This window comes from Schistocerca cancellata, chromosome 5 (genome assembly GCF_023864275.1).
Source record: "Schistocerca cancellata isolate TAMUIC-IGC-003103 chromosome 5, iqSchCanc2.1, whole genome shotgun sequence".
Classification (NCBI taxonomy): domain Eukaryota; kingdom Metazoa; phylum Arthropoda; class Insecta; order Orthoptera; family Acrididae; genus Schistocerca; species Schistocerca cancellata.
Window position 1 is genome coordinate 102928683 of NC_064630.1, and position 12377 is coordinate 102941059.

A 12377-nucleotide genomic window follows, 5' to 3' on the forward strand; every position below is an offset into this window, starting at 1 on the left:
ACAGTGCCACTGGAGTGGATAGAATTAACTAACCTCCTATGCAAAGACTTACCCTTCAAATCAGTACTGTTCGCATCAATCACTGCCTACATCAAACAATGCAGTCAATGTACAGACAACACCAATGCTCACACAACTTTCATCTGACCATTGCAGTATTGCTGTTTCACAAAAGACATACAAGGGTTGGCTGGTTCGTACATCATAAAACATCAATACCTCTACATCCCTGGAACTTCACTCTACCAATGGGAGGGGGGAGGGGGGGGGGGAGGGATTGTGTTGTGGGGCTCTGAGATTACTTCAACTGTAAAACATAGTCACTGAAAGAACTAGTAAATGTCTTTGACTTGGTAACTTGAGTTTTGTGCTTTTTGAACATGCATGCTCCACTGACTCAGTGTGCTCTCTGCCACCGTTGGATAAGCAGCTGCCAGCAGAAAGTCATATACTCCTAGCTCACTTATTTGTTACATAGTTTAATTCTTAATTTCTTTGCGTGTTTTTGGTACTTGCATTGTTTAATTCATAAATTTCAGGCATATTATAGTATTTGAGAGTTGTAGCATCGCGTTTTAGTAAATGAATAGTGTAAATTCGCATAGTCATCTGTCTTCTGTTTTTGTTTTGAACAGCCAGTGTTGATTGGTCACAGCCAGTGTGCTCCCTGCCGCCGTTGGATAAGCAGCTGCCAGCAGAAAGTTGTATACTCCTAGCTCACTTGTTACATAGTTTAATTCTTAATTTCTTTGCGTGTTTTTGGTACTTGTGTTGTTTAATTCATAAATTTTGGGCGTATTATAGTATTTGAGAGTTGTAGCATCACATTTTAGTACCTGAATAGTGTAAATTCGTGTAGTCGTCTGTCTTCTGTTTTTGTTCTGAATGGCCAGTGTTGGTTGGTCACAGTCAGTGTACTCCCTGCCGCCGTTGGATAAGCAGCTGCCAGCAGAAAGTCGTATACTCCTAGCTCACTTGTTACATAGTTTAATTCTGAATTTCTTTTCGTGTTTTTGGTACTTGCATTGTTTAATTCATACATTTCGGGTGTATTATAGTATTTGAGAGTTGTAGCACTGCATTTTTGTACCTGAATAGTGTAAATTTGCATAGTCGTCTGTCTTCTGTTTTTGTTCTGAATAGCCAGTGTCGGTTGGTCACAGCCAGTGTGCTCCCTGTCACCGTTGGATAAGCAGCTGCCAGCAGAAAGTTGTATACTCCTAGGTCACCTATTTGTTACATAGTTTAATTCTTAATTTCTTTGCATGTTTTTGGTACTTGCATTGTTTAATTCATAAATTTTGGGTGTATTATAGTATTTGAGAATTGTAACATCGCGTTTTAGTACCTGAATAGTGTAAAATCGTGTAGTCTCCTTCCGCTGCCGAGCAGTGTGTCAGCAGTGCGCAAGTAGCAGCATTACTGCATTTACTAGGCAATCTTGTATTTTAATCGTTTAAATTTTGTGTCGATTTGTTTGTGTTCTTTGTAGATTAGTTCAGACGTTCTTTGCACAACAGTTTTCAGCATGGATAGGGACTGCAACTGCTGTGTTCAGATGCAGGCTGAGTTGGCATCTCTTCGCTCCAAGCTTCAGGCAGTGTTGGCTTTGGTCACACAGCTTGAGGCTGTTGCCAATGGGCTTCACTGTGGGGGTCCGGATGGGGGTTTGTCGGGGATGGCCAGCTCGTCCCACGCATCCCCCGATCGAACTATGACTGTGGCTGCCCAGAATACTGCCCACATTGAGACTGATCCCTCACCTGTGGTAGAGTGGGAGGTCATCTCAAGGTGTGGCAGGGGGTGAAAGACATTCTGGAGGGCTGAACGGAAGGCCTCTCCAGTTTGTCTGACGAACCGGTTTCAGGCTCTGTCTCAGGCTGATACTGATCTTCAGCCGGACATGGCTGCTTGTCCTGTTCCAGAGGTTGCCCCTCAGTCTGCAAGATCCAGGCGGTCGCAGAGGGTGGGCTTACTGGTAGTTGGGAGCTCCAACGTCAGGCACGTAATGGGGCCCCTTAGGGATATGGCAGCAAGAGAGGGGAAGAAAACCAATGTGCACTCCGTGTGCATACCGGGGGGAGTCATTCCAGATGTGGAAAGGGTCCTTCCGGATGCCATGAAGGGTACAGGGTGCACCCATCTGCAGGTGGTCACTCATGTCGGCACCAATGATGTGTGTCGCTATGGATCTGAGGAAATCCTCTCTGGCTCCCGGCGGCTATCTGATTTGGTGAAGACTGCCAGTCTCACTAGCGGGATGAAAGCAGAGCTCACCATCTGCAGCATCATTGACAGGACTGACTGCAGACCTTTGGTACAGAGCCAAGTGGAGGGTCTGAATCAGAGGCTGAGACGGTTCTGCGACCGTGTGGGCTGCAGATTCCTCGACTTGCGCCATAGGGTGGTGCGGTTTCGGGTTCCGCTGCATAGGTCAGTAGTCCACTACACGCAACAAGCGGCTACACGGGTAGCAGGGGTTGTGTGGCGTGGACTGGGCGGTTTTTTAGGTTAGATGGCCTCGGGCAAGTACAGAAAGGGCAACAGCCTCAAAGGGTGCGGGGCAAAGTCACGACATGCGGGGACCAAGCAGCAATCGGTATTGTAATTGTAAACTGTCGAAGCTGCATTGGTAAAGTACCGGAACTTCAAGCACTGATAGAAAGAGCCAAAGCTGAAATCGTTATAGGTACAGAAAGCTGGCTGAAGCCAGAGATATATTCTGCCGAAATTTTTACAAAGGCACAGACGGTGTTTAGAAAGGATAGATTGCATGCGACCAGTGGTGGTGTGTTTGTCGGTGTTAATAGTAGTTTATCCTGTAGTGAAGTAGAAGTGGATAGTTCCTGTGAATTATTATGGGTAGAGGTTACACTCAACAACCGAGCTAGGTTAATAATTGGCTCCTTTTACCGACCTCCCGACTCAGCAGCATTAGTGGCAGAACAACTGAGAGAAAATTTGGAATACATTTTACATAAATTTTCTCAGCATGTTATAGTCTTAGATGGAGATTTCAATTTACCATATAGACTGGGACACTCAGATGTTTAGGGCGGGTGGTAGGGACAGAGCATCGAGTGACATTATACTGAGTGCACTATCCGAAAATTACCTCGAGCAATTAAACAGAGAACTGACTCGTGGAGATAACATCTTTGACCTACTGATAACAAACAGACCCAAACTTTTCGACTCTGTAAGTGCAGAACAGGGACTCAGTGATCATAAGGCCATTGCAGCATCCCTGAATATGGAAGTTAACAGGAATATAAAAAAAGGGAGGAAGGCTTATCTGTTTAGCAAGAATAATAGAAGGCAGATTTCAGACTACCCAACAGATCAAAATGAAAATTTCTGTATTGACACAGACAATGTTGAGTGTTTATGGAAAAAGTTCAAGGCAATCGTAAAATGCGTTTTAGACAGGTACGTGCCGAGTAAAACTGTGAGGGATGGGAAAAACCCACCGTGGTTCAACAACAAAGTTAGGAAACTACTGCGAAAGCAAAGAGAGCTTCACTCCAAGTTTAAACGCAGCCAAAACCTCTCATACAAACAGAAGCTAAACTATGTCAGAGGTAGCATAAGGAGGGCTAGCCGTGAAGCGTTCAGTGAATTCAAAAATAAAATTCTATGTACTGACTTGACAGAAAATCCTGGGAAGTTCTAGTCTTACGTTAAATCAGTAAGTGGCTTCAAACAGCACATCCAGACACTCCGGGATGATGATGGCATTGAAACAGACGATGACACAGGTAAAGCTGAAATACTAAACACCTTTTTCAAAAGCTGTTTCACAGTGGAAGACCGCACTGCAGTTCCTTCTCTAAATCCTCACACAAACGAAAAAATGGCTGACATTGAAATAAGTGTCCAAGGAATAGAAAAGTGACTGGAATCACTCAACTGAGGAAAGTCCACTGGACCTGACGGGATACCAATTCGATTCTACACAGAGAAAGAACTTGCCCCCCTTCTAACAGCCATGTACCGCAAGTCTCTAGAGGAATGAAGGTTCCAAATGATTGGAAAAGAGCACGGGTAGTCCCATTCTTCAAGAAGGGTCATCGAACAGATGCGAAAAACTATAGACCTATATCTCTGACGTCGATCTGTTGTAGAATTTTAGAACATGTTTTTTGCTTGAGTATCATGTCGTTTTTGGAAACCCAGAATTTACTCTGTAGGAATCAACATGGATTCCAGAAACAGCAATCGTGTGAGACCCAACTCGCTTTATTTGTTCATGAGACCCAGAAAATATTACATACAGGCTCCCACGTAGATGCTATTTTCCTTGACTTCCAGAAGGCATTCGATACAGTTCCGCACTGTCGCCTGATAAACATAGTAAGAGCCTACGGAATATCAGACCAGCTGTGTGGCTGGATTGAAGAATTTTTAGCAAACAGAACACAGCATGTTGTTATCAATGGAGAGACGTCTACAAACGTTAAAGTAACCTCTGGCGTGCCACAAGGGAGTGTTATGGGACCATTGCTTTTCACAATATATATAAATGACCTAGTAGATAGTGTCGGAAGTTCCATGCGGCTTTTCAAGGATGATGCTGTAGTATACAGAGAAGTTGCAGCATTAGAAAATTGCAGCCAAATGTAGGAAGATCTGCAGCAGATAGGCACTTGGTGCAGTAAGTGGCAACTGACACTTAACATAGACCAAGGTAATGTATTGCGAATACATAGAAAGAAGGATCCTTTATTGTATGATTATATGATAGCGGAACAAACACTGGTAGCAGTTACTTCTGTAAAATATCTGGGAGTATGCATGTGGAACTATTTGAAGTGGAATGATCATATAAAATTAATTGTTAGTAAGGTGGGTGCCAGGTTGAGATTCATTGGGAGAGTCCTTAGAAAATGTAGTCCATCAACAAAGGAGGTGGCTTACAAAACACTCGTTCAACCTATACTTGAGTATTGCTCATCAATGTGGGATCCGTATCAGGTCGGGTTGACAGAGGAGATAGAGAAGATCCAAATAAGAGTGTTGCATTTCATGTCACAGGGTTATTTGGTAATCATGATAGCATTACAGAGATGTTTAGTGAACTCAAGTGGCAGACTCTGCAAGAGAGACTCTCTGCATCGCCATGTATCTTGCTGTCCAGGTTTCGAGAGGGTGCGTTTTTGGATGAGGTATCAAATATATTGCTTCCCCCTACTTATACCTCCCGAGGAGATCACGAATGTAAAATTAGAGAGATTCGAGTGTGCACAGAGACTTTCTGGCAGTTGTTCTTCCTGCGAACCATACACGACAGGTACAGGAAAGGGAGGTAATGACAGTGGCACATAAAGTGCTCTTTGCCACACACTGTTGGGTGGCTTGTGGAGTATAAATGTAGATGTAGATGTAGACTTACTTGCATTTCATTCTCTGTGTTAATGAGTATTTATCAATTGTTCAATAATCTAGCTTGTTCATTGGCATCAGCACATACATGGTTTTCATTGTGGTCCACATTCCCACATGCTCATCTTGGGCTGTCTTTGAAATCAGTCAGTGATCCAAGGAGTAGTTTCTATAAGAATCAAACAGAGGCTTCTTTTGGTGCTGTTTTGAATGGTCTGCTCACAAAAGGAGTTGATGAAATATATACTGTAGTTATTATTTTTAATTTCATTTCTGTAATTTGAGTTCCAATAATAGGTATTATTATTTACAATTTATTTCATTTATCTATTATAGTTCACTGATTTCATTTATATCTTTAATTGTAAGACATATTTATATTTGATGTGACATTTATTGATACTGCAAATGTAACACAGTACAATCTAGTAAGACATAATGACATACTGTATCATAGCTTAACATACATAATAATTTCTTCAATATGCTTTGTAACTTATGAAGCCTGCAAGAGAGAGAGAGAGAGAGAGAGAGAGAGAGAGAGAGAGAGTAATGTATTTATGTGTTTTTGTATGTCACTTTCTATTTTTAATTCATTATTGGTAGCATTAATAATACATTCTTCCTCATGGTTTCAGTTCACTATTATAATTATAATGATGATGGCTGGAACTACACAACTTTCCCAACTCCTCGGTTTGCTTCTGAGTATGGTTTCCAATCATTACCATCAATTTATACATTATCTTCAATAGCAATACCTTCAGACCTAAGTGTTGGCAGTGAACTCATGCAAAGAAGACAGCACCATCTTAATGGTTATGAGGAAATGGCTCAGCAAATAAGCAGGCACCTTCCTCTTCCAGATGACTATGACACTGAAGAAAATTTCCGAACTTTCATTTACTTCAGCCAGGTAACACATTACCATAGTATACAGTTTCTCCCAGATGTTCAGGCCAATATTTTTTTTCATATAATATGTATTGTGTTTTGGTGATATATATACTTTTAATAATCTTTCATTAACTTTTATAAGGGGCTACACATTTTGGAGATTGCTGCGTAGTTATGATTTAATTTCTTTTGCACTTATGTCAACACAATTCCCTTGTTTTCTGTAGCTCTTCCTGCACATGCAGATAGACATAAAGATGTATTGTTTTTCACCAATACAAAGTATGGCATTAATTGCACATAAATAAACACTGTGAAAACGGTAGACTTCCACAGTTTCAAAATTAGAATATGCTTATGCCAGAGCAGTAGAAAGAGTGGACGGAGAAAGTCTGGAAACTATATAACATTTAAAAATGGGCAGCAAAATCAGTAGGACAAACAGAACTGAAAGATGTATTTAGTGTTTGGTTATATTGTTATTTTACATATTTAGATTATACTATATATAAGGACTGTATTTGCAAGAAAGCATTGGTATGTTGATAGACACACAAACAAAGACACACAAAAAATTCAAGCTTTCGCAACCCACGGTATATATCACATCAATACAGACACAAACAAACACAAACACAAACAAACACAAACATACACACAAAAAAAAGGACAGTTATACACTCACGCGCACACACACACACACATATCCATCCGCACATACACAGACACTGCTTGTATCTGTGTATGTGCGGATGGATATGTGTGTGTGTGCGCGAGTGTATACCTGTCCTTTTTCCCCCTAAGGTAAGTCTTTCCTCTCCCGGGATTGGAATGACTCCTTACCCTCTTCCTTAAAACCCACATGCTTTCATCTTTCCCTCTCCTTCCCTCTTTCCTGACGAAGCAACCAGGGGTTGCGAAAGCTCGAATTTTGTGTGTATATACATTCCATGTGGGAAAAATATATTTAAAAACACAGATGCTGTAACTTACCAAACAAAAGTGTTGGTATGTTAATAGAGACAAAAAACACACACACAAATTTCAAGCTTTCACAACCCACGGTTGCTTCATCAGGAAAGAGGGAAGGAGAGGGAAAGACGAAAAGATGTGGGTTTTAAGGGAGAGGGTAAGGAGTCATTCCAATCCCAGGAGCGGAAAGACTTACCTTAGGGAGAAAAAAGAACAGGTATACACTCGCACACACACACACATATCCATCCGCACATATACAGACACAGGCAAACATGTCGCTTTCGTTTGGTAAGTTACAGCATCTGAGAGAGAGAGAGAGAGAGAGAGAGAGAGAGAGAGAGAGAGAGAGAGAGACTACACTTACAACCTACTTACTTGTATTACTAGAGTCAACTGTACCAATGTTGGTTAAATTTTAACCATTGTTAAGTCAACATTTAACCATAGTCAATGCAAAATTTGACATCACAAACCTCAATTAAAGTTAAATAAGGGAGTTGATTGTGTTTAAAGTTGACTGAGGTTGGAGGCTCATTGATCTTGAATTGATAACAGTTAAACACATACCATATTAAGATGGCAGTACATTTTGATGTTTTAGATGTGATAGAAGATGAAGAAATATAGTATCTTTATCATGTAAGTTGTTATGACAACCGTGTTGTTGGGTTTGTGGAAAGAGGAAATCCTTTTGAAGATGATGGTGACTGGAAATTTGAAGAGAGATTTTGTCATTCAAAAGAAACAGTGTGCTGGTTATTAGATCAAATCAGTGATAAGTTGGAATTTCATACTTATTGTAATAACTCTGTCTTGTCCATAAACAAAATTCTAATGTCATTAAGGACATATGCAACTGGTGCTTTAATATAATTACTGATGACAGTGCTAATTTATATAGTACAATACCTCACAGAATTATAAGTGATGTGTTGGGGATCACAGCAGCAATGACTCCACAATATCTAAAGTTTCCTTCTTAAATTGGATTACACTCCATGAAGAATAGTTTCAGCATGATGGATGGATTTCCTGGAGTCATTGGTATGTTGGATTGTACTCATGTAATGATTCCATCTCCTTGGGGATGTAATGCAGAACTTTCCACAATAGAAAACCACATTTTTCATTTAACTGTCAAACCATCAATGGCCAAAGTACAGTAAGTGAAATCAAATTATGCAGAATTTGTGGAAATGGTTGATTCCACCTTACAGATGTACACCATTTATAAGTGATTAACACTCTATTTGTATTACATACACTATGCATAAAGCAGAAACCTTTCACCACACAGCAAAACATGGAGCATCCTTTTTTTTTTCATTCTAAAATTTTCTGATCACAGCCAACCAGCCCTAAAAGGATTTCAGTTTCAAATTTTTAGAAATTCAGCATTCTTTTCTTTCTGTCCACATTCCAGTAATAATACCTGCATTACAACAACAAACTGTAAAGCACTATAATCACCAGAAAGAGTGATTATTATTATTATCTTGAAAGTATAATGGGTACTTTCCTTGTAACAGACAGAGTTAATCATGGTAAAATTCCCAGTTAGCTGAATTTTTTTTTTTTTTTTTTTTGCTAATTGGCATTTAATGTTGGTTCAGTGTAGAGACAATGTAATTGTGATTAAACTTTAATTGTGATCACAGGAGCCTTGTTCATCTTGCTTTTCAATTGTCTTTGCTGCAGTAGGCCCTTAGGGTGAAACTGTTGGATTTTCTTGAAATAGAGTACAAAGTGATTTCTACTTAGTCTGTAGTCCTCTAATTTATTCATTTTTTTTCATCTGTATTCAGTTTATCATTGAAGATATGTATAGTTCTCAACCTTCACTACAAATGTCTTTTGTTTGTTAAAATATTGATTCGTGTCATACTCCATAAATTGTTTTGTGGACCCTTGTCAATCACCAAGAGCTAAAAAAGTAAAATATATGCAAGAATCACTCTAAAAGTTCTGAGACTGAATGGTTTCTTGTCCAGCATCATATTTCCAGAAAAGCAGGCAGCATACATTCTAAGCCATGGTAGTACAATCTGTGCCATTTCAAACAAGTGGAAGCAGCTCCATTACCATATCCCTCACATTTTTCAGCAATACTAGGTTGTGGAGATAAAATTGCAGAATTTCTGTGTTGGACTCCAAGGTACATCTGAGTGTGAATCAGTCTCTTGAATTACTGAATTTAGGGACTTCTTCTTGCAAAACTAAAAACTTTGCACTGTTGTTTTTGTTTACAAACAGTTGCATATACGCCAAATTTGTGGAACCATATTTTCGTGTTTATCTGTAATTTAACTGACTTATTCTTAATAAACTATAACGTTTATCATGAGTGAAAAGTGCTTGACTTCCTGTAGAATTGTTAGGTCGGGGCTTTGGTGTGATGGGTGCTGTAGTTTTTTCCATGTGGGTGACTGTAGTGGCATGCGAATAGGGGAAGTAAATGAGACTCATCAGTGGTTTTGCAGGATTTGTAGTAGAGATAGGAAGAAACTAGAACAGGAGGGGAAAATTGCCACCCTTCAGGCTGAGTTAGACAAGGCTAGGGGAGATCTTGACAGGTTAAGGAGGGAGAAGAGTAAAGAGAGGTGGGAAGTGGCAACAGGCAACAGGAGGCTTTTTGCAGATGATGCTGTAGTATACAGAGAAGTTGCAGCATTAGAAAATTGCAGCCAAATGTAGGAAGATCTGCAGCAGATAGGCACTTGGTGCAGTAAGTGGCAACTGACACTTAACATAGACCAAGGTAATGTATTGCGAATACATAGAAAGAAGGATCCTTTATTGTATGATTATATGATAGCGGAACAAACACTGGTAGCAGTTACTTCTGTAAAATATCTGGGAGTATGCGTGTGGAACTATTTGAAGTGGAATGATCATATAAAATTAATTGTTAGTAAGGTGGGTGCCAGGTTGAGATTCATTGGGAGAGTCCTTAGAAAATGTAGTCCATCAACAAAGGAGGTGGCTTACAAAACACTCGTTCAACCTATACTTGAGTATTGCTCATCAATGTGGGATCCGTATCAGGTCGGGTTGACAGAGGAGATAGAGAAGATCCAAATAAGAGTGGTGCATTTTGTGTCACAGGGTTATTTGGTAATCATGATAGCATTACAGAGATGTTTAGCGAACTCAAGTGGCAGACTCTGCAAGAGAGACGCTCTGCATCGCCATGTATCTTGCTGTCCAGGTTTCGAGAGGGTGCGTTTTTGGATGAGGTATCAAATATATTGCTTCCCCCTACTTATACCTCCTGAGGAGATCACGAATGTAAAATTAGAGAGATTCGAGTGTGCACAGAGGCTTTCTGGCAGTTGTTCTTTCTGCGAACCATACACGACAGGTACAGGAAAGGGAGGTAATGACAGTGGCACGTAAAGTGCCCTCCGCCATACACTGTTGGGTGGCTTGCGGAGTATAAATGTAGAGGTAGATGTAGAGGAACAGGCCTAGAACTTTATCTGACAGCTTCATGGTGAATGTGGAAAATAGATTTGACCTGTTGCTTCAGTTAGAAACTGGTGAGCCTCAAGCAGTTGCAGGTGTAGACAGGGCACAACAAACTTTCAGCAGAAAATTGAAAAACAAGAAAGTAGGGAAATCAGTTAAGAGAAAGGAAGTGTTGTTGTTAGGTAGTTCCCGTGGAAGAGGTGTTGGCCAACTTTTGCAGGATGAACTAAGACCAGAATACCAGGTCACCAATTTTTTTAAACATAGTGCTGGTCTGGAGCAGGTGACAGAGGATTTAGGATCATTTTGCAAAGATTTCACTAGGGAAGACACCATGGTTATAATGGGTGGGGCAGGTAATAGTATTGACAGAGATCCTGGGTACAGTATAGAGTGTGACCTGGCAAAGATTGCATCAGCATCGAAGCATATTAGTGATGAGATTGTATCTGTTCTTGGGCACCATGACCGACCTCATTTGAACCCTTCTGTCAGGAGAGTTAATTTGGAGTTGGAACGGTTGCTTATGTCGGGTGCAGGGTCACACATTGGTGTGGTTCCTGTCGATTCTCTCAATAGGTGGGATTATACTAGGCATGGCCTTCACCTCAACAGGAAGGGGAAGGATAAACTGGCTGGGAAAATAGCAGGAAAGTTAAAGGGGGCAGGCACTATCATGAGTGATAAAATACCAGTGGTTATAGGGTTCAGAAAAGACCCTTTTTATGGTAATGAGGACAGAAAGAAACCAAATTTTAAGAGAGGTTAGGACTGAGACAAACCTTCAGTTTTAGAAAGAAACCAAAAAAACATAATTCTAGCTCATTACATCAGCACAAACAGCCATTGGTTAAGAATTTTCAACAGTCATCAGATATTTTAACTCTACCCAATTTTAACTCAGTCAATGGTGAAATGTCAGCTATCTTATTGCATCAAAATATTCGAGGACTGAGAAATAAAATTAATGAATTAATTATCTGCATAGACGAATTAGAATCTTCAAACCCAGCTGACATAATCTGCCTCTCTGAACATCATGTGACCACTGGTATAAAACTTTTAAGTGTTATAGGGTTTAGGTTAGCGTCTCACTTTTGTAGATCAGAAGTGGAGAAAGTAGGAGTTGCCACGTTCATCAGGAACTGTCATAAATTTAAGAACATAAACATTCATAAATTTTGCCTAGAACAGCATATGGAAGTATGTGCAACAGAAGTTGAATTTCACAAAAAATCCTTCATAATATTAAGTGTATATCGAGCACCTGCAGGTAACTTTAATCTGTTCGTAAACCACCTTGAAGCTGTAATGGGCCATTGAACAACCAAAAACAAAGAAATAGTGGTTGCTGGTGATTTCAATGTAGATTTCCTTAAAGACTCTCCCAATAAGAACTTATTTGAGTTAGTAACACTATCATTCAACTTAATTCCCACTGTAAAGTTCCCCACTAGGGTAGCCAATTGCTCACAAACAGCCATTGATAATATCTTTATAGAAAAGTCCAATGAACAAAATTATATTACAAAACCAAATGGCTTCTCAGATCATGACATGCAGTTCCTTCTGTTAAATGTTAACACTGAACAGGATATAAAATCGGTTAAATCTGAGCTCAAGAGGGTAATCAATAAACTAAAAACTGATTATTT

At 40.0% G+C, this 12377-nt stretch overlaps 1 protein-coding gene across 1 annotated transcript in view; it reads left to right on the forward strand.

Annotated features, from left to right (window-relative positions):
• The window catches only part of LOC126188176 (beta-mannosidase-like), a 317638-nt gene that overhangs the window by 244449 nt on the left and 60812 nt on the right, over positions 1–12377 (forward strand). The window contains exon 10 of the mRNA XM_049929697.1: positions 6021–6298. Within this exon, the coding sequence (XP_049785654.1) occupies positions 6021–6298 (278 nt within the window). The remainder of the gene's footprint in view (positions 1–6020; positions 6299–12377) is intronic.